The 27,474-nt window shown below is 31.7% G+C and overlaps 1 protein-coding gene across 2 annotated transcripts; it reads left to right on the forward strand.

Moving 5' to 3' along the window:
* Hrd3 (HMG-coA reductase degradation 3) lies at window positions 1-26,174 on the forward strand. 2 transcript variants are annotated; one of them, XM_072523628.1, is made up of 10 exons: window positions 1-378; window positions 4,104-4,535; window positions 4,655-4,843; window positions 6,804-6,955; window positions 10,845-10,970; window positions 12,990-13,218; window positions 13,835-14,034; window positions 18,778-18,984; window positions 19,477-19,755; window positions 25,044-26,174. In XM_072523628.1, exons 1-10 carry the CDS (start codon window positions 135-137, stop codon window positions 25,182-25,184), a joined length of 2,199 nt encoding a protein of 732 aa, XP_072379729.1. In that variant the 5' UTR covers window positions 1-134; the 3' UTR covers window positions 25,185-26,174. The 2 variants fall into 2 exon arrangements, with proteins under 2 accessions (XP_072379729.1, XP_072379730.1); XM_072523629.1 differs by having other exon boundaries at window positions 2-378; window positions 25,056-26,174.
* The last annotated feature ends 1,300 nt before the right edge of the window (window positions 26,175-27,474 follow it).

The raw sequence follows: 27,474 nt of genomic DNA on the forward strand, positions 1-27,474 counted from the left end.
TCAACGTCACTGTCAGTGAAAACTTGATCAAAATGTTTTGATGAGATGAGTTGGAGTGTTTTAAGTGATTACTTTTGAATAAAAAGTTAAAGAATATCGGTATAAATTTATTCTTCGAACTTAAGAAAATTACAATGAATAAAGTGCAGTATAAATTTCTGTTGTTGCTATTTTTAATGCTAATTTGTTGTGAGTTTTCCGATGAAACATTACAGGGCCCTTCGGAGGTATCCGAAAAAAAGAGTAAAGACAGTAAAAACGAAAATGGGATTCCAAAGAAACGGGAATTTATCGCCTCCATTGAAGAGCGTGACGGAGCAACTGCAATACGAATAGAACCAGCTCCTGATCTTACTAATGAACGGGAAAGACAAAAAGGTATATTTGGTTTGGAAACAAAAATCTGAGAAAAATAAAAAAAGATGGTACATGAAATATGTGAATTTTAGAAACATATCTAACTTTCAATGTCTGTTCAAAAACAACTTAAGTACCAGTAAAAGTACTTAAGTAGAATATTATGAAAGTAGGTCTTTTTATCTAATTACTTAAGCTTAAACAGCAATCTTTTAATGTAGGGCTTCTCTTGTTTAATCTGTTTTCCATTATCATAGGGCCTTGTTTCATAGTCCAGTTTGAATGAGTATTAGCTGTAGGGTCCAATGTACAATTATATTAATCCATCTCCATCTGGATTAATTTTTCCTGAAGATATCTCCAGTGAATTTCTATTATTTTTGAAAAAAGAAATGAGAAATGTAAATGTCTTCTCATTTTTGGTTTTATTAATACATATATTTTCTTATCTTTTGTTACATAGGTTCATGTTTCCATTGTGGTTTACATATCTATTTTTTCTGATATGAAAATAAAAACAGTAGAAATGAAATTGCTTAAAGAGTAGGCAGATTATCAAAACATTTGATTACAGATGCGACTAATAGAGAATAGATTAGCTACAGAATAATAACCTAGCAACTCATATGGTACAGACATATGGAAATAATTAATCAAGTCAGATGGCTAAACAGTATTAAAAGGAGCTATATTATAACAATTTTTCTGTTTGAATTGTTATTTTGCAAGCAAAGTTGTGGATCGAAATTTTTTGGTCTAATAAGGAAACTTTTTATATAATGAGAATGTCTAATTTGTAATTCTACATATAAAAAAATCAATAATAAACTTGAAGTCAACAAAAACTTTCACTAGAAGTAAAAAAATGTATAACAGGACGTTAATGAAGATATGTTTGTAGATATATTTTTACCTGCCAATCAGGAATCAGTGGTCAAAAAAAGTGTATCTAACATTGTTTGTGAGTTATACTGTTTTTATTAATTTACTCAAAACAGGAAGGTAGTATTTCTATTTTGACAGTGTTTGGTGAAATAAGTGCTAAGCTTAATTTGTTGTCAGTTTTATTCTATTACAGTTTTTCAATCTAAATTTGTCAGTTTTATTGTATTACAGTAAAATCAGTTTTATTGTATTACAATTATTATATATAATATAATATCAATCATCAAAGATATACTAATCAATTGCAAAAATAAACAAATTTTTACTTTTATAGTAAGATCTGGTTTTTTTTTCATTATTTATAGTATGAACTATATAATGAAATCCGAAGTTGAAACTGGGGCAATTATTTTAAATGTGCCTTTTGGTTATTATAGACAGTTCTCCATTTCAAACCTAGTAAAAACTAGAGGTGTGCTTATTAGTTCTTTTAGACGAACTAGTTCAAGCGAACTATTTCACAAAAATGAACTAGTTCGCGAAAGAACTATTTGTAGGACCGAAATCGAAATCCAACCCTAACATAATTGGTTGCCAGATGTCTCGTCTTATCATCACACAAGCTCGGCGCCGGCCGCGCGTTTTCTTCGGTTTTCAGTCAGTCTTTCACTCTTTCACTACCGTACAAGTAGTTCGCGTTCGGAACCATTTCTTTCGATCGTATGTTTAGGTTTAAATGTTTTAAATTTATTTCTCAAATGTTTTGCAAATAACATTTTTTTTATTTGCAAAAAATTATTAAGATTTGTTTTTTATTAACCGTTTTAAATATAAATATGGTTCACGTATGATTTATTTTTATATTTACGTATATTCATAGGTATCTATATTAGGTTATTTCTAAAAGAACCTTACAAAAAAAATCAGTGAATTTTTTAGGAACATTAAATAACACATTTTCATTCTCACTTTTACATAAAATTATATTTTATGTAGATGCATCAATCATTTTAACCACAACTTAAAATTGTTATTTCAAAATTACAATACGAGAAACAGTACAGCATGTCAACGTTCAAGCCAGTGCATGGGCATGGCATAAGATCCGAACCATTATGATATTAAGATAAAACTGTTTATGTTATTGTCACGTTCATAAGAATTATGATCTGTTATCTGAGACTAATCGGCACTTCTTTTTTAAACTAGTCAGTCGGTCAGTCCATCCCATTCACAAAATAATAAATATATGATCTCATTCATTCATTATTTTCTTCTTTAAAAGTTGAGACACAATTTATAATGCAAATCGTTCGCAGTGAACTAGTTCTATGAAAATTAATGAACTAGTTCAATTAGTTCAGTTTAAAGAATCGTTCATTTGAACTATTTCGATGGTGAACTACACATCTCTAGTAAAAACTATTTTATTTTAATTATATTTGAAATAAAAAGAAAATAGTACACCCAAATGAGTCAGTATGTTAAATATAACTTTAATTAGTGTTTACATATGTTGAAGAAGATGAAGTTTAGATTGGCCTGCATTCATAAAAATGAGAGAATGTCCCAATCCATTTACAAACGAAAGCTTTCAATCAGTGTGTTCGTGTTCTACCAGACCTCAGATATGGAGCAGTAACATTAACTCTCACAAAAACATCAGTGGAAAATTAAGATGGACACAACATAAAATGCGAGATCAGTGCTTGGAATAATCTGGAGAAATAGACTAAGAAACGAAGAAGTGGAAGATATTATCGACCATATTACAAGGCAAAAATTGAGATGGGCAGGACAAGTTGCAAGAATCAAAGGAGACAGGTGGACAATAAAATTGATTGAATGGAGACCACAGGCAGACAAGCGAAGCCAGAGAAGATCTCACAACGGAATGGACTGACAACCTCAGAAGACCAATTGGATAGCAGAGACACAGAACAGAAATAGATGGAAATATCTAGAGGAGGCCTATGTATAACAATGAACACATCAGAGCTGATTTTTGATGATGAATTTTGAAGAAATGTTGGTATTCTAGGATTGACAAGGATATCTTATTAAGTTACTTAAACTTCCACTTAAAGTTCCAAAATATTCACCATTTTGAGCTATTTAAATATTACTAAATCACTGCATCAATTGTGCGCTTTTATTTGTCAAAGTTTCAAAAGTCTCAAAAGTTGAAATAGATAATATGGTATTATCATGTCTCTAGCTAGGTTAGTTAAAAATAATGTATGGGATGTTTGAAAAACATTTCTAGTCTGTGAAATTCATTCTTTGGTTAGATAAATTATATCTATTTTATACAAATAGTAAAAAATTAAAAGTATTGAAAATAATAAAATATTTATTGTATTATTTTAATTCATAAAGGAAGATTATAGTATATCTAGCAATCAGTAGATACAAAGGATCTAACATATTCTATAAAAATTAACATCAACATAATATTTAGTAAACATTTGATGTTTGCAAATAAGATTTGTTTTTGTTGTTAATTAATTTTTGTTTTCTTACTTTAGTAAAAATACTAAGATGTACATAGTAACTTCTTAAATGAAAAAAATTAGACTGACAAATTACCCATATATGTAAATATGTTTGTTTGACAAGTTGTATTTTTTCCTTTGATATATAAATTTTTGATATTTTGTAAAGCTATTTTCTTGTGACATATTCAAAATTTATTTTGAGAATGATTACTTAAATGAAAATTGAAACGTGAGAATAAATATGTTTTAAACTGAAATTGTAGTTAATTCTTATTAACGATAGCAAATAATTTTTTAATATTTGATATAATCCTTTCCTTTTTAAATTATGGACATAGTACTAATTTACAATATTTTTTTAAGGTGATAACATTGATAGTGAAATATCCGAAGCAGTTGACTTGTTCATGTTAGATCAAGCTAAGGTTATACAAAAAATGGTTCAACACCTGGATATTGTCAATAGCCTACAAGAAAATACAGCTTTTGATGAACCAATTGAAGTACCACCAATTCCTGCAAGTGCTTCAGAAGAAGAGATTTTAACAGATGAAGAACTTGAAGCTAAAAAACTATATCAAACTGCTCAAGAGTTGCTTTATAAAACCAAACCAGACAAAGACGAGATTTTTCAAATGTTCATGGAAGCATCTAATAAAGGAAATCCTGAGGCTAAAGGGATGTTAGCTTGGGCCAAACTTTTTGGGGTTCCTATGGAACAGGATATATATGTGGCTAAAGAAATGTTTTCTGAATTGGCAGCAATGGGTAAAGCAGATGGACATGCAGGCTTAGGTATAAGTTTTGAGTATATAAAATGTTTCTTATAATTTGATATTCCCTTAAAAACCTTTAAAATGAGAGTATTTATGGATATGCCAATATATTTATTTTTATTATATTTTTGTTTGCAGGGTTTCTCTATGCTACTGGTTTAGCAGTGAATGTAAGTCAGCCAAAAGCTTTAATTCATTACACTTTTGGTGCTATAGGTGGTAATCACTATGCTCAAATGGCTCTGGCATACAGATATTGGTCAGGTATTACAGTACCTGCGAGTTGTGAGAAAGCACTGGATTTTTATCGCCAGGTAGCAGACAAAGGTAAGTATAGTTTTTATTTTTCATTAACTTAATACTATCATTATAAAGGGCGAACAGTGCATCATAAACTTTTTCCAAGAGTCTTTACGGCATCAATTCGACTCTCCCACTGAATATCAGAGAGCTGTTTTAGCGTTAACCTAGGCACTTCTTTTAAAAGAATATTTCATCGATATGTTGATGCCGAAAAAAAAGACATAGTTCCTGAATAATACTGAAAAAATTGAAAACTTCAAGCGAGCTTTTTGCTTCATCATTCACGACTAAATTAAGGCTGTGTGCCGCACAAGGGACAAAAAAGGCTCTGGGATTAATATCTAAGATTTTTTTTGTAGGCCATTGTGTTTGCCTTTCATATTGGCACCATTGTCATAACCCTGGCCTCGCATATCGGCAATATTAATATCAGATTCCTTTAAAAAATTTAATATGAAATCAGTTAAACCTTGACCAGTAGTGTTGCTAACTTCGCAGAATCCTAAAAAATGTTCTCGAACCTCTACAGTTTTAGAAAAATCATCAACAAAAACAAATTTAACAACAATTGTAACTTTTGTGACGGTCGATTTTTTAAAGATATCTGAAGAATATAATAGACTTTTGGATTTTCCAAACTGCATTGGGGCATTGAATGGAAAGCATTTTCGAATAAAGTGTCTTTCTCACTCAGTTTCTACGTTTTTTAACTACAAACATTACTTCTCTATAATTTTACAAGGGCTAGTTGATGACCATTATAGATTTATTTCTATTGACGTTGGTGACTATGGAAAGCAAAGTGACAGAGGAACATTCCAGGCTTCAAAATTTTCTAAATTGTTAGAAAATAATAAATTAGGAATTCCAAAAGAGAAAAAACTATCTAATTTTAACTATAACCTACCCCAGGTTTTTATTGCTGATGAAGCTTATCCCCTAAAAGAGAACTTATTGAAGCCCTATCCAGGAAAAACGTTAAACCCATCACAAGAAAATTTTAATAAGCGATTATCTCAAGCTCGAAAAACTGTAGAATTTACATTTGGAATATTATTTGCAAAATGGAGAATTCTGAGTTGTGTTATTGAAACAGGCGAAAAAACTGCGGACATTATCATTAAAGCAATCTGCATACTACACAACACCATCATCGAGAAAAAATAACATATTCTGAATGTTTTAGAACTTCCGCTAATCCCAGAAACATGTACCTCATATCAATCTAGAACATACTTAAAATCCTTCAACTAATAAATGTCAATCCTTTGTTTTTGCTGTCAATCCTTTGAATGGTCAATAGTAAGATTAAAAAAATTAAAATTATTGTCGAGTACGCTTAGAATCATTATGTTCATTTATTACAATTAGTTGTTTTCACTAACTCACTAATAAATAATTGCGTAAATTTTAAGTTATTAGGTACATAGGTACCATTTTTGTAAAAAAAAATGAAAAATGTTTAATATTTAAATGAAATAGTTTGTATACTGTATACCTAATAATAGATACCTGTCACTCTATTTTCTACCACACCCTTGTTAGAACATGCCTATTATATTATTTATGGCATTTATTCCATAAAGCGGGAACATTAAACACCAAATATATCAGCTCATCCTTCATTTTTATTTATAAAATTACTAAACACTAACAAAACAACCAAAACTTGTTGCAACCTGATTACAACAAGAAATGAATAAATACATACCATCGGTATCTCCAGCGAATGTCATGTGGTTTGAAAATCACCAATAAACTTGTAATTTGCCGCGCGATCAACAGATCCATCGCGATGTAAAACAAACTATTTTGTTCTGGCATCGACATCGCTGTAAACCGCGATAATAGGTCGCGAGGGTGAACGGTTGAAACATCCTTGGTATCTGCGATCTCATAAGAAAATGGAGGTTACACAGTTTGTTTTCTGACTTGATTTAATTTTGATTCACCCCAACTAAAATTAAAATATAATATTTTTTAGTTAGTCAAGGCGTATCGTTTGGTGGTGGTTCTGCTATACAACGAATAAGACTTTTCGATGAATTAGAAAATGGTTTTGCTTCTGGAATTCTTGACAACGATCTTATTGAATATTACCAGCTTTTGGCAGAGAAAGGAGATGTTCAGGCACAGGTATATTTATATTACATTTATTTTTATTTGGATATAATTACTTTGTAATTTATTTAGTATTTCTCAGTGTATTGTAGCGTGATTAAATAAAACGAGCGGTTCGAATTTATATACATATATTTATTTATAACTTTACAGTTCGGTAGTATCTTAACAACTGACTAACTTCAATCATCGTTACATATATATAACAAAGTTACTAGGTTCGAGAATATTCTGGCGTTGTCCCACCTCTAATTGTCTCGCCGAAAGAACCATCGAAGACGGGCGGTATTGACATGCCGATTCTTACGTTTTCTAGATTCATCTTTCTAAGAATTATGACGTATCGGAGATGGGCTATTTCGTTACAGTATATTAATAAGTACGCTCAATCAAGTAAATATTAACCCTTTACCGCATTATTAGCCATAAATGGCACAAACCAAACAAAATTGTTTTAAGTTTTAACTCAATTTTTGTCGTAACTGTATGGCAGCCCATATCTGGTATGCACTAATAGTGTACGCGAGCTATGCGGCATAGTTCTGACGGCGAGATAGGCAGCCGGGCGCAGTTTCAAGTTCATTCTTGTTGAAATTCTGAACCACGTGAAACAGTGTTCGAAGTTTAAGGTCATTTTGCATGGTAAAAATGTTTTTCTACGGCGAGAAATAATTGAAATTCACTGTATTGTGTTATTAGATATCTTCTCAGGTGAGTACTAAAAATTATGAATGTTGAAAGTCTCTCGAACACCCCGAAAAGGGTTTGTGCTATATATGGTAGGTACTCTCTAAAGTTATGGCCTCATTAATTGTTTTTGTGGATATGCATCCATAACTCTTTTATGGTACACTTCCCGTCATATAAAACTGGTACACTTTTTTTTCCGATGTAAACCTGTGTTCAGACTGGACACAATGGTTTGTGAATCAATTCGTTGTTGCCATCACAGATAACGGAATTGCACTAAATCTAAAGACAAAAATAACGTCAAAAATATATAAAGTTTTTAGATAGATATTATTTTTAACAAAAAACCGTATCTAATAAATTTAATAACCAGAGAGAGGGTTGAGAACAACCACACTTGTTCACTGTAAAAGTTTATTTCGTATTAATTTCAAATTAAATTTTTTATTTTTCCAGGTTGTTTTACTTATTCTACTATCCCACAACTCAAATGGCTACTTAATTGAGATGATATAAAATTACAAAATTAATAACAGAACTTTTTAGGATGCATGTTTAAATAAATGTGACTGACTGATCTAGAATGCTCGATATTGTTTTAGTTTTTAGTATACTAAAAACTTGCTGTCTGTCGCACAGCACTGCTTTTAGCTGGTTTGATATAATATTTTGGTTGAACTGGCAACGTTGCCATAGAAATTAGAATGACACATGTGACAATATCAACTTACACAACTTAAAAAACACGATTTTCGGTTATAAGAGTTGTATCAGTTTTTTATGACGCGAACGGTACAATGAGTGCAGTTCGTATACCAGATAGTAATAGTGAAGAATCAGATGTCTCCGATAAAGATGGCACAAATGAGATGATATTGTGTCAAGATAGTGACAATAAGGAGCGTGAAGATTTACCAAGCAATGTTAAGGAAAATGTCATTCCTGCCGCATCCTCAGATTCCTCAGATGATGAGACCTCTTTGTCTGAAAGACTGCCATATAAAAGAAAGGAATCTCATAATTGGATGAAAGATAATCTGAGAAGATCAAAAAATGATACAAAATTTACTGGTTCTGAAAATTTACCTTCCTCGATTTTACAATTAGAAACTCTGGTCCAATTTTTTAAGTTTCTCTTTCCTAATAGTCTTATAGAGCATATCACAGAACAATCAAATTTATACGCAGTGCAACAACGTCCAGATAAACCAGCTAATATAAAAAAAAATACGGAATAGAACAATTTTTAGGAATTACTATTTACATGTCGTTATTCAACTTCCATCAACAAGACAATATTGGAATGCCAATATTGATCACCGAGCAGTTAGCGAGGTCATTAGGTTTAACATATTCGAAGAAATAAAGCGTTTCTTGCATTTCAATAACAATGATAACATGATTGAAAATGGCCTGGACAGATTATTCAAAATCAAGCCTGTTCTGAGCCAAATCAAAGAACGGCTGCTCATGATTCCGAAAGAAAAATTTCTAGCTGTAGACGAACAGATTATACCAACAAAAGCGCGAAGCCAGCTAAAGCAGTATAACCCAAAAAATCCACATAAATGGGGCTTCAAAAACTTTATGCTGAGTGGTATTTCGGAATTCAGCTATAACTTTGATTTGTTTGCTGGTTGGACAACGTGGTTGTCAAATTAGCAGTATCGATACCAAAACATCAACATTGACAGGTTTTTTTTGACAATTGGTTCACCAGCATACCTCTTATGATATATTTGACCAAAGAGGGCATTTTACGTTTGGGAACAGTAAGACTAAATCGTGATCCTGGGGTTTTGATGCCATCTGAGAAAGAAATGAAGAAGCGCGGTAGAGGTCATATGGCAGAGAAAAAAGCCAATATAGACAATGTGGATGTTAGTGTAGTGCCCTGTTTGATAATAAAATCGTTACTATAATGTCCACATATGCTGGAAGTGAACCAAAGGGAGAAAAAAGAAGATTTTTCAAACAAGAAAGTTCAAATAAAATGATACCTTGTCCTAACAGTGTTCTTATCTTCAACAACTACATGGGAGGTGTAAATCTCCTTGATTCCATGTTAGATTTTATCGTATAAAAATCAGGTTGAAGAAATATTATTTACGAATATTTTTCATTTCATTGATATTCAGAATGCCTTCAGAAAATGTACGAGTATAAACAAAAAAGGGACCCACTAAAGAAATATCCCAAGAAGACATCCGTAAAGATGGATTCGATCATTTTCCCTATTGGGATGAGAGCACAAGGTCAAGATGCAAATTTCCAGGCTGTACAGGGAAAACATATATAGTGTGGATAAAATACACAATACCGTTGTGTCTTAATATAGAAAGAAACTGTTACTTGCAGTTTTAATACTGCATAGTGTATACTGTAGCTTGAAACTAGTTTGACTTTAATATTATATTGTTGCATGATGTTCCATATTTGGCAACAAAAAATTTTTTGTCAATAAAGTTTTCCTCGTAGCTATATTTTTCTCAATATTTTTACTTGAAAATATAATTAAAATTCTTATCTCAGAATTAATTTTTGATAAAAAACAAAAATTCATGCGGTAAAGGGTTAAAACGAAAATATATTATGATCTTTTAATTTAACATGTTCAAAAAACTAAATTAGTTGTGAACATTATTTTTATTGCCAGTAGTATCTCCGTCATTGTCGTAATTATCCGCATAATCATAATAATCTGAAATAGTGGGAAATAAGAATATTATTTCCCATTTCTAATTATCTTATAAAATGTTACTCTTCCACCATTTTTAATAATATATCACTATGAACAGTAACAGGTACATTAGTTGAACTACCCAGAAATTTATTAATTTAATAAATTATTTATGTTTTTATTTATTTATTTTATTTTATAAATATATAAAATTTATATTTGTTTATATCGTACTCTTAATGGTACAAGTGGCACAAGTAAAAAATATGATTTTGAAGAAAATGCAAAATATGTTTCAATAATTACGAATATCTCGGTTTTATCATTGTGGCTGCCGAACCTTCTAAGACAATACAATTTACCGAAAGGTACCTTGTTGTTTACAGTTTACTCTGCAATTTTCGTGTAATAATTTTGTTATGGTTGAGTTTTTGATTTATTTATTAAAAAAACAATGGTAAAAGAAGATTAATAATTGATGTATAATTTAATTAAACCTCAACGCATTTTTTAAATAACACTTTTTAATTTCAGGTTGGTTTGGGACAGCTTCATTACCAGGGAGGTAGAGGTGTAGAGCTGGATTATCAAAAGGCCCTTCACTACTTTACTCAAGCCGCTAATGCTGGCAATGCTTTGGCTATGGCATATTTAGGAAAAGTAAGTAACGATGGTAGGAGTCTACATAGTACATAATAATAGGGTGATAGTGGATGAATATCAAAATTCATATTAGAATTGTTGGTGGTAAGCGATGTAACCGAACATAGTAATCAATGGTTGTAACCGAGGTGGTCAAATAGTGGTGGTTGTATTATTGACAACAATATGATATACCACTCAGGAAATGACGACGGTCAACATATGTATGGGGTTGGAGTAATTGTATCTCCTCAATTCCGTCAATATGTTACAAATGTTATACCTATTTCTGAAAGATTAACAATAATCCAACTGAATACTACTCCGGTCAAATTAAATATTTTACAAGTTTATACCCCAAATAGCGATAAACCAAAAGAACAAGTAGAGCAATTCTATGAGTTGTTGATAAATTCACCTAAACGAATTAAAAATAAGATATAACTTATGGGTGACTTGAATGCGAAAATTGGTAAAGAGAAAAGGAGAAAATAACATCAGATACGCGAATGTTACGGTGGTATTCGCTTACAGTTATGAAGCCCTTCGGGAGTTAATGAATAGGATCACAGAAATAAGTCAGAGATATGGACTTTCACTAAACATTAAGAAAACAAAATGTATGATGATCTCTAAGAAGAAACAATAAATTGGAAGAATGAGCATGAATCGTCAATCAATAGAACGAGTAAAAACATACACCTACCTTGGTACAAACGTCAATGAAAATTGGGACCATCCCTTCCCCCCAACAAGGTCCAAAATTGAAGAAAACCTATTATTTATGTCTTTTGTGTACTTTCGGTTGATATTTCATTGAAAGTCCCCCCAGGCAATTGTCTAGATCCGCCACTGGATGCTCGAACGACTTTAACTCATACTCGAGATCTACAAAGTCGGAGGTAGCGATGACCTCCTCATTCGACCCCTGTCAAGTGACTTTTTCAAGTTTGGAAAGAAAAATAAGTCGCATAAGGTCAAATCTGGAAAATTTGGTGGACGGGGCAATAGTTTGTAGCCCAATTTGACCAATTTGGACGTTGCAACAGCAGAGCTATGAGCGGATGCGATATCATTGTGAAAGAGTCCTATTTTCTTTATAAAATGAAGCCAGTTTTCTACAATTCGGCGTTGAATAAGTCCAGAAATTGGACATATGTAGAACCCTGTGACCGTTTTGCCCTTCTCCAGATAGTCGATGTAGATCACACTTTATGAATCCCAAAAAACGATGACCATCACCTTTAAGAGCGCGTTCCGCGGATGAAGTACACTGTTTCAACTATTTCTTGATCTCTGGTGTGTACCAGTGCATCCATGTTTCTTTGGGGGTCACAAAAAGACCCAAAAACTCCTTCGAATACTGCTCTCAAGTGGTGTCAAGATTGCACTTGTTGTCCGGACTGAGCAAACGCGGCACAAATCGCACCGACAAAATTTCATGCAGGATATGAACCACGCGGTTTTTTGAAATGTCTACTTCTCAGCTATCTCGCGCACCTTCGATCGGCGATCTGTCAATACGAGATCGTGGATTTTTGTTACATTACCTTTCGTGTTAGCCGTTTTGGGGGTACCTAGGCGTTGCTCATCAAAAACCGAGGTGCGACCACGTTGAAACTCATTAAACCAATTTTGAAGATCGCCATCGAATGAGAAGGGTCACCATACTCACCAAAATACACGAATCGCCAACCGATATTGCTCTTTTTCCATTTTTTTTTAAATTCGAGAACAGCACTTATGCACTTTAAAACCCGCTTAAAAGGTTATGATATTCTAGTGAATTCTGGTCGTCAATGCTACGTTGTTACTCCGTACATCATCGAAAATGAATAATATACCTATGTATGGAATTGGAAGCATCACTCGTATCAATGTTTAGAGCGCAAAGCCTTTAAAAATTTGTTCAAAAATGCATCACCATTATTAAGATTTTAGTATAAATATAGTTTTTGTCAGAGCTAAAAATTGCAATTGTTAATGAATGTTCTTAATGACTTCTTATAACTGATCATGTTTCAATTTTTTTTTTAGATATATTTAGATGGTAGTGACGAAATTCCTGCTAATAACGATACTGCTTTCAAATACTTTAAAAAAGCTTCGGATTTGAATAATCCAGTTGGATTGAGTGGATTGGGCTTAATGTATTTGTATGGAAAAGGCGTTGAAAGGGATTATACAAAGGCACATCAATATTTTTTGCAAGCTGCTGAACAAGGTTGGGTAGATGGACAGTTGCAGCTGGGGAATATGTATTTTGGTAAGTTTAATTTTACAAAAGTAACTTAGTTCTCCAGTTTTAATCATATGATATAAAAACAATTTATAACTTAATGATTTCTGTATCATACCGTTTCAGCAAATGTGTTTCGTACTACAAATGATTCTGATGAATTACTGGGTCTATTTTTATTTCTTTCATAATATTTATTTATATTATTTAAATTCTACTTTTAAAATGAAAAATATATTCTATGTGTTGCCGAAACTTCTTAATAATCATGGAAACTTACATTGAAAGATCCAGGAACAGTTTGTGTTTATAGTTTTGATAAGGTTAGGTTAGGTTTAAATTTAAAATAAAAAACTTCATAACAGAAACCAATTCAAAACAATTGGGTTTTTAGTTAAATTGTACAAGCACAAAGGAAAATAAATCTTATGATTATGAAGTAGTGAAAGAGATCCGGAAACTATTTATTCACCTTAAAAGGCGTCCGCTTTTTATATAAGTTTTCATGATTATTAAGGAATTCCGATATTACTTTGCATGTATTTCTTCCTTTTAAAATATCATTTGAACAATATACATAAATATGAAAGAATTTAAAAGTACAAATGTGTCGATTTCTTTTAATAATTACTTTTAATTTTAGGTGGATTGGGCGTGAAACAAGATTTTAAAGCAGCAAACAAATATTTTTCGTTGGCTTCACAATCGGGCCATGTTCTAGCTTATTACAATCTAGGACAGATGCACGCACAAGGAACAGGCATGTTAAGATCATGCGCAACTGCTGTCGAGTTGTTTAAAAATGTCGCAGAAAGAGGCAGATGGGGAGAGACCTTAATGCAGGTTAGTATGAAATAATTTGCTATTTTAACTTTTGAATAATATGTTATGTATCTTGCATATTCATACTTTTTTTAAATTTTATTCCTTACAATTTCATTATCATCATCTTGAAAATAGCTTTCTCTAGTTTTTTAAATTATTATATAATATAATATAGTAAGTAAATTACATTATAATATAATAGTTATTTCATTTAATCAATCTATCCATCAATAAAGTTGTCTCAGGAATGCAGCTCGAAAGAATTTTTTAAAGATCTGTACTTTAAAATATATAATTGTTAATAATTATGCAATAAATGTATAATTATTAACAATTATAATTCTTAATAAAGACATTATCTGAATTAAACTGTTTTTTGATTTGAACGCAAATATTTGATTTTTGACGTTTTGATTTCAATTCAGAAGGTGGTTTAGTAACAGAAATCAAAATAATTGATTTTGAATTTTGAGAATGATTTTCGATGTAGCAATCGAAACGTCAACTATGACGTATTTTCAAATAAAGTTGTGGTTTAGTCTCGATAACTATAGTAATAATATAATGATTAATCAATATAAATTGACTTATTTTTTCAATATTTACCGTAGATCTTATTAGTAAATATAGGCTGGACTGCAGGGACTTCTGACAGTACTGCCACAATTGGTCGCATTTCTCCTGTAGATCCTTTCCCAAGTTAATTTGTTCCTCTTCTAACTTGACTGCACCGTACTGATGACGACGTCAGAAATACGTACTTTCGGTTGCCTTCCACCTACATCTATTTTATTTTCTAAGTTGCGAGTTTAATCGATGATTTTTCCTTGTAGGTTGTTGCCCTGGAAACCATCAGGGTCTTCTAACTCTGATGCCACAAATTGGTCGCATTGCGACCAATTTGTTACCTGCTCCGTTTCTAATTTGGCTGCACCGTACTGAAGACGACCAATAGTCAGAAATACGTATATACGGTTGCCTTCTACTTTTATTATTCACTCGCATTAACCTATTAGAGTAATTAATATTAAACTCAATAGTCTTCAATAGCTATTAACCTCAATAGCTTTCGACATCCTCTCTGATATCCTCTTCAGGGCTTCCGAGGTCTCAGTCTCTCGAGTCACCAGACACTACTGCGCTGATCACTGTTAACTTCACTACTGCAACTGGGAACAGGTGTAACGGGATTTAATTAAGCATCAGATTCAAGTAATCTTTTTAATAACGTGACACACATTTGCCAAAATATATTATTTGTTTTGAAAATATCGGTGTAACTGGAACGCGCTCTGACCTAGTGAAATTTGCAATGTAATCAAAAGCTTATTAAATAATGTGTACAAACTAAACAAGTAAAAACAATAATATATCAACAAGCGCACGGGAGGTAAATAGCTGGAAATCACGGGATTAGTATTATTATCAATGTTGTTAAGAATGAAGAATCAAGAGAACGGTCTAAGTTAGTCAAAGTCAACTGAGTACTATCTAGTATTGTACTTAGATAACTAATAAACTAAATTATGAGTATCTAGTGTGTTTTAAATAAATCTAGCATACAAGACGAAAAGTGAAGCATTATTTATTACATGGCGATCCTGCCAGGATCGTAGTATGATATTTGATATAGTTTGAATGTACGTAGTAAGCATGTCCATAAACTTGAAATAATTAAAATATAACTGACCAGGTTAAATATTTTATTATTAAGATCCGTATATTTAAAATTTTATTTACGATGCAAGAGGAAATATCAAGACCTTCGGAGAGACTTGGTGAGATTTTGGCTCACAAATGTGAGTGCAGAAGATTATAAAGAAAATGAGAATAAAACAAGATGAAAAAAGAATCAACCAATTTTTAATGAAATACGAAGAGAAAATAATAATTTTTTTAAGGAAAGTATAAAAGCTTGTATAGTACAAGATAAACATAATACAATCAATACATAATATAGTACAAGATAAGCAGATCAAGAATAGTTATAATTAATGACTTCCACATGTTACAGGAAGGATATGGAAGAATAAATAGGATATGTTAAATACAGAAATATAAGTTAATACTATTTGTGGAACGAATTACGAAGAAATGTTGAGAAATATGTGAAATGTGAAGAGATGCGACGACTGCCAAAGGCATAAGCACTAAATCATAAACAAGGAACCCATGAAAATGTACATGGATGAAAATGGAAACAGATATATTGACGTACAATGCGAATTAAGCAACTACGTAGAAGAATATGTAATAAAAAATAAAATAAGCCAAAACAGTAGCCAAATCATTGGTAGAAAAATTTATCTTGAGGTATGGAGTACCCAGAAAAATAATAGCAGACCAAGGCACAAAGTTTATAGCTAGAATAATTAAGGAAACAATACTTTGCTACAATTAGAGTCAATGAATATACTCGTAATATATACATGTACTTTTGAATGCAAATAATATACAAAAATATATCTAAATGAATATAATGTGTAAATATAGTTTTAAGTTCGTACAATATTTTTATTTAAAATGTGTATAACAAAAAGAAAAATGTTAGACTGTATAGTAGTAGTTAAACAAAAGAAATAGGGATAAATGAATAAATGAATAAAACGACAAAACTTTATTGTGAGATGTCAAAGTTATTAATAGTGTATATATGAAAAGTGAAAACAGAACTATTACTTGGTACCAAGAATTAATGCAAGAATTAATATAAGATTTTATTATTATAAATTTTTATTTATTATTTAAAATATGTAAAGGTTATTGTAAATATTATGTGCACATAATAGGGGGTAAGATATAATATGTAATCAACCACATAATAGGTGGTAATATAAGGTAATATAATCTAAATGATTTAACGTAAGGTAAGAAAAAACGTACGTAAAATATTAAATTAATATACCAGTAAGGCATAATGAAGGATACCAGATAGCATATTATAAGGGAACAATTTGGGTAACCTTATAATATGCTGAGGTTAGGTTAGGTTAGGTTACTAAATTTTTTTAGATATAAGGAAATATGTACCAAAAATTTGTATATAATTCTATAAATATGTATATGTAAATACTGAATGTAATTAATGTATATATGTACAGTAATCAGTTGATGATGACACGAAAAATTTTCTTCTTTCGGAGGGGAAGAGTAAAACCAGCTCCTGTAATTGATTGAAAACGAACAGCACTCAGAAAATTTTTCTTCTGAGGGATAGGGATGTAACGGGATTTAATTAAGCATCAGATTCAAGTAATCTTTTTAATAACGTGACACACATTTGCCAAAATATATTATTTGTTTTGAAAATATCGGTGTAACTGGAACGCGCTCTGACCTAGTGAAATTTGCAATGTAATCAAAAGCTTCTTAAATAATGTGTACAAACTAAACAAGTAAAAACAATAATATATCAACAAGCGCACGGGAGGTAAATAGCTGGAAATCACGGGATTAGTATTATTATCAATGTTGTTAAGAATGAAGAATCAAGAGAACGGTCTAAGTTAGTCAAAGTCAACTGAGTACTATCTAGTATTGTACTTAGATAACTAATAAACTAAATTATGAGTATCTAGTGTGTTTGAAATAAATCTAGCATACAAGACGAAAAGTGAAGCATTATTTATTACACAGGGGACGGTACATTTATACCGTCGATGGTGACGTGGCCTAGGTAGGGGTTAGGGTAAGGATTGGCGCGGAAGTTGGCGCGAACGTTTCCGACAGTGGAATTTTGATTCGAGGATGGAGGGGACGATATTTTCTTTATGAGAGGTCTCCATATAGAAGGTAACCGTGTGGCGTCATCTCTTTTGTTAAGACAATTTGGCCTTTTTTCTACTTCTATGGCTCTTTTATTAAGACAATTTGGCCTTTTTTCTGTGTCTATGGCATCCGTAGGGCAAAGCCATACTTCCATCGCTTCGATGGCGACTTCGCCTAAAGATGACACACTGGTTCTATTCGTTGAAACCTTCTTTTTAAATTCATTTATGAAGATCCGTTTATCTTTTAAACCACCTCTGTCATGGACTAGAAGGAGACACTCTTTTAAGTTTGCTTCCACGTCTAGGAAAGTCGCTGCTGCTATCTTTTTGTCTTCCGACCACTTTGAGAGCAGTTTGTTAAGATCGTCCTGTATGCTAAAATTCAAAAAGATTTATTAAATATTCTGTTTTGTATATATTAGACTCTTACATCATCGCTGTAGATCTAGCTCTGGGTTGGGAAATTGGGCAGCTTCACTTGCACTTTCAAGTTTTGACGGTTTTGAAGGTATGATTAAAGAACAATAAAGACCTTTATTTCTTCCTGTCCTTTGTCGCTCGAAAGGATATGTTTACATTATGCGATTCTCTCCCATTATACTATTCATCTCTTTCTTAAGTATTCTATTTTGCTTCTGCCTTCTACCTTTAGATCTTTTACCAGCTACATTACCTTAAACTATCATCCCGTCCAAATCATCTTAATATACTTTGATTGATAGTTATAATGAGACTATTGGTGCAGTGTGCTATCTACGTTATGCGCATTCTACGGTAGAGCCACATTTCGAAAGCTATTATTTAGGTTAGTGTAGTTAAGTAGTAATGTGAAAAATTAATGTTCAACTAAAATGTAGTTTAATGTTTCTTCCAATGTTAGTGCCTATTATTATAAAGCACCTTTTCATAAAAGCCATTAACCCCTTTTAAAGTTCAAGAACAATGTATTTTGTACTTTTTATTTAGATTGTTTATTTCGCTGTATTTTCAGGCTCACTCAGATTACAGAAATGGACGTTATAATGAGGCATTTGTTCAATACGCCTTACTCGCTGAATTGGGCTACGAAGTAGCTCAAAGTAATGCAGCATTTTTGTTAGATAGAAATGAAATTCCTATGTTGTCAACACCAGAAGCTCTAGTTAGAGCACTCTTATATTGGAGCAGAGCTGCATCACAGGGATATTCTGCTGCGCAAGTGAGTAATTGTTAAATATATTTATGTAGTGTAATAAAAACCAAAAAATATATATTTAAAACTTTATAACTAGGTATAGAAAACTCCAATTGTGATGAAGTTTTGTCACTCGTATTTTAAAATGACCTATTTTATCGATATCTTTAAGAAAATCGTGGCAGTGACACAACGGTGGGCGCAAGTCTGATTAGCAAATAACACTTAGCAGTAACTAAGACTTTACAAATTCGCCACAAGATGAATACATACTTTCTGATCGTTCCACCTGCCAGGGAAGTCTGATAACTCTAGGCGAAAATACATCATTTCCTTCACTTCACTATACATGCCATTTGCCATAGATTTCTTCCATAAGTCGTTAAAAATCGTAATAAATAAAATATGTCTTTTTCCATTTTCAACCCTCTTTAATTGTTCTGAAATTCAATTAAAGATAGCTAATTTTATCTAAAGCACTTTTTAACTTTTACAAACGTTAATACTGATTTTTAGGTTAAACTTGGAGATTACTACTACTACGGCCTGGGAACATCAATAGATTATGAAACAGCAGCTATACATTACCGTTTAGCTTCGGATCAACAACACAACGCCCAGGCAACTTTCAATTTGGGGTATATGCATGAACAAGGTTTAGGAATGGTACGGGATATGCATTTGGCCAAACGTTATTACGATAGAGCTGCAGAGCTCAGTCCTGATGCCAAAGTTCCAGTTGCACTAGCTCTAATTAAGCTTAACGTGCTGTTTAGTTTCGAAAGTATTGAAGAGGTAAGTGTAATAATTTATGTAATATAAGATATAACATCACAATCATATTATTTTTCTATCCCGCTGTAACGGAAAATGTGGGTGACGGTATAAGAGATTATACGAGAAAGCTTTTCTCACAGATTTTTAAGTTTATTTTTTCCTGCAATGTACATAGACGCAAAATATTTTTGGGGTTTTTTAGATCCACATTTTTCCAAACACTTGTTCTATTCTACTTTATATGTGGTCTAGATGCTCTAGTCAATTTATGTTGCTCTAGACAATGTCTGTTGGTTGATTGTAACAACAAATTCATAATATCTTCGTTATAAAAGCATTTCAAAAATTTAAGCAGAAGTGGAATGTTATGGTAAACTCTGTAATTGGTGCTTCATTTATTTAATTAGCTACATAATTGTCAGCACGACTATCTGCAACAGATAATAAGTATGTGTTATACACAAACTACTATTAAGTGAAAAATCAGTTAATAAAAATAAATATTGATGTTCGAGTTCTTATTTTTTATAGGTTTAATTCAATTTTGTTTATTCTAAACCCATTTATGCAATATTGTTTCCGTTTATGTTTTTGATATAATTTAAATCGTCGGTCACGTCAAGTCATGTCTTAGTAGCCTAAGATCCCACTGCAGGATCACTACGTTCATAACGTAGTTAATCCAACCAACCATATTTCTACAACGTTGTAAGTATTCATTAAAAATCCAAAAGCTTCATCTCTCTTCTTTGTTTCACAGTATATGCTGAAATCATCTGCATATTGGATGATCTTAAAAGGATATTTTTCCAACTTTAATTTATGTTGGAAGAAAATCACCTTCAACTGCATTATACTGGATCACAAGCTCACATGGAAATTTCACTACCGTTGCACGTCATCCGCGTCATAGCTCGTGAGGTCACATGATACCAACACGAAATATTTAGGCGATAGGTGTGTTCTTTTTTAGAATCATTTTACCAAGTACACTGGCATTACAGCGACTAGACATATTTTATTGTATACGCATAGAAATAATATTTAAAGATTTCTATTAATGTTAACTTAAAGAAATAGACAATAATATGTTTCATTTAATTTGTATAAATACATTATAAAGCGTTTTTATGAAGAACATTTGTTCGGAACACACTGTAACTGTAATCGAACGAAGGTGATATTTTGGCATAAATTGGTAACACTTATTTGACAGTTGCGGTGTTGACTAATGTTAATAAGTAATGAAAAAGTGTTGTTTTTGTTTAAGTATTCCATTTTACATCTTTATACGACGCATACAAGCGGCTCAAATTGTTTTTAACAACATTATTTTTTAACTCTTGTTTTGTTTCTATTTATTTACATTAAATATTAATTTGTTTTGTTGTATAATCCACTTTTGCAATAATTATGTGACCTATTTGATTTAAAATGGATTCAGAATTTTTTTATACTTTGGCAACTATGTCAACTTCGATCTCTGTCAATGATAATGACGTGCAACGGTAAGTAAATTAGATGGACTGTATATGTGTATGTATATATATTTTTTCTCTTCTTTTTATTAATTGGTGTACTGATTTCCCCAACTTTAAATTTATCTATTTTAGTCTATTCGATTGCAAATAATTCAAAAACTTTTTACTGCGCCTAATGAGATTAAAAGATCATGTAACTGGCTGTATGGCAAACTGCCGAAGCCATATAAAAAAACGTAGTTAATCAAACTCACATTTGTACATACATTTAAAATGGATTTAAAATTAGGAGAATACATTGATAATAGGTTTCGAGACAAAAAGTGGGTGGTATTTTTAATTCAATGAATAGTAATTAATTTTTGCCAAACAGTTTATTTCGTTCATTTATTTTTTAAATAAAATAGCTACTCATGACGTGTATGCATTTTTTTATATCAAATTAAAGCTAATTTTTTTCTTAATATGACGGTATAAGTTTGTCTAAGAAAAAATGATCGAAAATTAGGGTTGCCAGCTGTTAAAAACGTGAGGTATTAAACATAAAATAAAATACAGCTAGCGCTACTGGTTTTGATTGTCAGTTGTATGAGTTTTTAAAGTATGCGTCGATAGATATATAATAATATACCTATTATCACTTGTCTCAGTGGTATTTCGCGCTAACTCTATTTTACTTTCTCTATTAATCTTTATATCATCATATTAAGAAAAAAATTAGCTTTAATTTGATATAAAAAAACATGCATACACGTCATGAGCAGCGTATTTTAATTAATTGAATTAAAAATATTTGCGGCCACTTTTTGACTGGCAACCTATTATCAATGTTTTTGAATAAAATCCTTTATAAAAAGGTACATAAAAAACCCAGTTGGGCTATGTTGCATTGACAAAACGTTTTCGGAATAAATATTCCATCATCAGTGTCCTAAAATAGTATTTAACCACTTAATTAAAAAGAACATGAAAAAACTTAAATCTTTTCATGTTCTTTTTAATTAAGTGGTTAAATACTATTTTAGGACACTGATGATGGAATATTTATTCCGAAAACGTTTTGTCAATGCAACATAGCCCAACTGGGTTTTTTATATACCTTTTTATAAAGGATTTTATTCAAAATTTTTTAATATATGGTATACAGCCAAATACAGGAACTTTGTTTCCTTGTGGATATTATCAATGTATTCTCCTAATTTTAAATGTATGTAAAAATGTGAGTTTGATGAACTACGTTATGACTGTAGTGATCCTGCAGTGAGATCTTGTACTACAAGACCAGTAGTGATTTAAACAGCGCCGGCTAAGACAGTTTATCCAGTGGTGGTCACACATTTTTAATGGGGGGGGGGGGGCACAAAGTTTAAGACATTCTAGAGGAGGGCCAGAATTATAGAACAAATGCATTTTGTGTTAAAGCTTTTAATCATAATATAAAAACATTACAGCATTACACACTTGTGTTTCATGCTGTGTATTGCAGTGCATTATACACAAATGTAATTACCTTTTACCTTAAATAATAATTCATTTAAATTTTATTCCAAGGCCCTGCCATGGTATGCGTGTGAGACATCTAGAATTGTTTTTGATTTTCCATATTATTTTCGAAAGCAAGTTCCAGCTGTGACGAAGCAACTTTCAGCAGTGCTAAAAGGTGTTCATCAGTCAATTGGTTTCTGATTAAGTTTTTCCATAATTTCATGGCCGAAAAAGTATGTTCTCACACATAAGACGACTCAAACATCTTCATAAAAATCTGGGCGTGAGCAATTATCTTTGGGAATTCAGCTTTCGGCAGTGCTCTATAAAAATCTAGTTTTGTGGAATTCAAGAACAATAATTGTTTAAATGGATACTGCACTTCATTCCAATAATTTCCAACTGCTATTCTGCAGTTTCATTTTCCGGATCTACATTAAACGGCATCGAGAAAACATCTAGCAATTATTGAATGTTCTTAAAATCTTGAAACCTAGTTTCAAATTCCGTGTGAAGTTTTTTTAATGCCTGACTGAATTCTTTTAGTTTGTTCTCATTCACTGGTGATATGGATTTTAAACGCGGAAAGTGACTTAAATCGTTATTTGCCATGCAGTTATAACACAGAAAAAGTTTTAAATGATTTCAGACAACCCCAAGTCTCATCTATAAATTGGTTCTTTCCTTGCAATTTTTTATTTAATTTGTTATGGTGTTCGAGCAAATAGGTAAAAAATCCAAAATCGGTGCGCCAATCTTTGTCTTCGATGATTTGGAAATCATACCATTTGTCTATTTTATTCTTTAAGAAATCTTGTATTTCCTCTTTTAAATTCCAAACCCGTTCAAATGCATATCCACAATTTAACCATCTTGCTTTCGTGTGATAAAGAAGGTCAGAATAATCTGCGTCGACTTAAATCAGAAATTCTTGGAATTGTCGATGTACCAAGCCCCGAGATCGAATCGTATTAATTAGTTTTAAAACCACATTAAGTATATGGGTAATATCTATTGCACTTTTACAAAGAACGTCCTGGTGAATTATACAATGTAAAAATACATCGTGATTAGGATTCTGGTTTCGAAAAATACCTGAAAATCCCGCATTTTTTCTAACCATATTTGTGGCTCCATCTGTAGTTATATTGCATAATTTTGAAATAGGCGCATTTAAGTTTTGAAGACCTTTGGAAAATTCGTTATAAATTATTTGCCCCGTCGTTTTTCCGCTTATTAATTGCAAACAAGCTTGCTCTTCAGTAATATTAAATTCGTCGTCAACGCCTCTAATGAAGATTAATGAAATATTCAAAGTTTTCTACACGCTGATTAAATTGAGTCGACAAGTTTGATGAAATGGCATCAATTCACGTTTTTACGGTTTTTCGCGACAAACTGACAGGCTCACTCTTTAATTTTTTCAAGATATACAATTTTACTCATACTCACTGTACAATCTTTTACAAATTCTCCTTTCGAGTAGGGTTTGTTATTTTTAACCATTTTATATGCCACAATATAATATCTAGCCAGTGAGAAACCTTTTGAGCAGTGTTTTGCTTTATAAACATACTCCGATTACCGGAGTTGGCCCGAGGCCGTACTTTGCCCATCACCGCACTTCTGGTCCATCGACGACGAAAACTCTTCAATGGTTGGGACCGACGTGTCGGTGAAAGGGTTGAACAATCTCTGATCACTATACTAAGGTCCAGCGCCCATGTCGTATCTGTTTTAAAACTACGGTCTGACATCGATTGGGCTTCCAACGGTTTTGTGATCTCGGCAGCATAAAAGTAAAAGTGAAGTAAAAATGAAGAGGCTATTACAAAAAAATAATCTATTGATCCTTCAGAATAACGAATAACTTTTTCACATTAAAAATTTGAAGAAAAATCTGACCATGTCATTCGTTCACAGTTCTAATGATAGCCGAGAAATATATTGTGAACAAAACATTGTTTTTTTTTTGTTTCAGAAAAACTGAATGACTATTTTAAAATGTTTAAATATTATAATACATTTAACATTAAATTATAACCCAAATGAGTCAAAATAAGTCGCTCCGAGACATGTTTTATTTAGGTTGTAAACTGATAGCAGATGAAACTAGTTTTTAACCGTTGTTTTAAAACAGTTGCGTCGTGGGTGCTGGACCTTAGAAGTATATTAAATGGACCCAACTCAATCCTAAGCAGCAATTAGAGCGTTAGAAAGCAATTAGAAGAGATACTATGTTTATCTTAATATCAACTATCAATGCAACCAAATTAACCATCAATATTTATATTTTGTGGTTTCAATATTTATATTTATCTTTGCCTTTTGTTTTTACAGTTTTTGTTACAGGGCCCATTGCATCATTTGCTAGATTTCAACGCAACGGTTGGATCCAATTGGGATTTATATTTAATAACAACCTTGACTGTCATGTTAGCAGCAATTGTGTATTTTAGAAGGCCTCAGGTGGCTGTTTAAAGATCCAACCTAAAGAAGCCATGTAGGTCGTGATATTTTTATATTTATTTTGTAAATATTAGAATGAATAAGTAATTCAAATATCGTGTATATATTGCTTATAGATCATTTTCTAAAAATGTTGAATATTATTATCAGTAAAATCTTTACAAATAAATATTTAGAATAATGTTTATGAGTTAATTTATATACAAATAATAAACATGAAATAAATAAAAGAAATATATTGAATACTTTAAGAACATATTAAAAGTATAAATTTGAACAATCAAATAAAATCCACATAACAGGAAAAATACAGTAAAAGTAAAAGAAGGAAACTAAATCAGTTAATATTAAACAAACACGTACAAACATGGTGAACAAAGTATGTGCAAATAAGTACACAAGAAAGCACTCCGAATATGTGTAATTTATATTATAAATGGGAGAAAATTATTCTGTTTTAGGAAATGATCTCAAGGCGGTGACTGTTGTGATTTCATTCGTACATTACTTTAAAATCCATTAAAAACCTATCACATCAAGATAAGTTATTTTAGATGTCATAGATACCGTCAATTTGGTTTCCTTGATTGGTTTTAATTCCAAATGTAGCCTATAATACCGATTTTTAGTACTTCAATTTTGTAAGAATGTGTCTTAGATTTATATTTATATCGATAAGGCTTTTGACGTTTCATTATAAGTAAGAATATCTTGATCTGCAATTGATTTTTATATGCATATATGCAAACTGTAAGTGTATATTCGTCAGTAGGCACAAGTATTTTATTTCCTGTATGGAAGAAGCCCCCATTACAATTTTTCTTCCTCTCTGTTCGCCTAAAATTTTTTTCAAGTATACATAAATGGTATAGGCAATGTATACATAAATGGTATAGCCCGTGTAACCAATGATAATAATATTTTTGGCTTATACATGATTTATTTGGTGTCTCTGTCTCTAAGATAATTAATTTTTTGTTATAGCCATCATATTTTATTAATTATTACTTTAAAATTCAGACTGTTTTGTTTACATGTGTAAATACTTAACTTTTGATTGTTATTTTATTGTATGTGAAATAAAGTATTGTTAAACTAGAAAATATTTAAAGATTTTTTTTTTATTTATTATATCTAATTTTATCAGAAACCGAATAGGAGAAACTAGCAGAAATTTCAAAATAATTGAGTCTTAATATCGAAAAAACGAAAACGATGATAATCAGCAAAAACCCTAACGTAAACAACTATGGCTTGTGAGCTGCATGCGGTTTTTGAAGTATTATTTGTGGCTCTCGATAAATGTACCCGAGTTCCTTTTCATTTTGTGTTACTATGTTTTAAAAAATTATCATTCCGGTTAAATGTGGACGACCTTAGCTGTGGCAACATACCGGCTTGATAGTCCAGAGCGCACGAGTTCGAATCTCGCCACCAACAACGACATTTTCATTTCAAAAAATTATTCAAGCCGTTCACTTTGTTTCGGAGGGCACGTTAAGCCGTCGGTCCTTCTGGGTTGGTCACGGGTCATGGGAAGGGTCGCCAACCAAAATGGTCTGCCACCGAGAGATTTTCACCTGGGTTTGATTTCTTAAATTATTCTGTTTAAGAAATTATGAAAAAGTAAATTGTAATACCCTATCTTTTCGAGAAATTTTAAAGAAAAAAACGGGATTTGGTACTCCGGGAGTGAAGTAGGGGTCGATTCCATTCCAATTTATTCCAATCGATTACATTCGATTCGATTTTATTTTCTTAATTAAAATGATCATTTTAATAATTATTTACGCATGGAATTGCGTTTACTACTCCACATAATGTGGGGTAGCACAATCTCTCGTTTTATTGCGTTTCTTTTTTATGAATGCATCAATGCATTCCATCTGTAGCCCGCGATAAGAAAGCTATGCTTCCAAAAAACATTTCTTAATAATATGGCCAATTTTCTGGTATGTATAATAGGCTATTATAATGTACAGTTTATTATTTAGAATAGTCTCCTTGAACATCAATACACTTGTTCCAACGAGGTTCCAATGTATGAATTCCATCCCTGAAGTGAGAACCTGGAAGGGCTGCATAATATACTTCCACATTTGTTATGACCTAAACATTTGATAAAAAAGCTTTTCACGTATGAATTTTTTGGGTATTGAAACAGATGAAAGTCGCTAAAAGCTAAAACTGGTGACTACGGTGGATGTTTTAACAATTCGAACTGTAATTCATGGATTTTAGCCATTTTCAAAATGCTCATATGATACGGTGCATTATCCTGATGAAAAAGGATTTTTTTTGC

The sequence above is a fragment of the Diabrotica undecimpunctata genome, chromosome 2 (genome assembly GCF_040954645.1).
Source record: "Diabrotica undecimpunctata isolate CICGRU chromosome 2, icDiaUnde3, whole genome shotgun sequence".
NCBI classification, from domain to species: Eukaryota; Metazoa; Arthropoda; class Insecta; order Coleoptera; family Chrysomelidae; genus Diabrotica; species Diabrotica undecimpunctata.

What these genes read in the sequence shown, in the direction of transcription:
- Hrd3 (XM_072523628.1), top strand. Translation starts at nt 135, where the DNA reads ATGAATAAAGTGCAGTATAAATTTCTGTTGTTGCTATTTTTAATGCTA. An exon ending in TCGCCAGGTAGCAGACAAAG is followed by an intron (nt 4,844 to 6,803) that starts GTAAGTATAGTT and finishes AATATTTTTTAG; the next exon opens with TTAGTCAAGGCGTATCGTTT. An exon ending in GGGGAGAGACCTTAATGCAG is followed by an intron (nt 14,035 to 18,777) that starts GTTAGTATGAAA and finishes CTGTATTTTCAG; the next exon opens with GCTCACTCAGATTACAGAAA.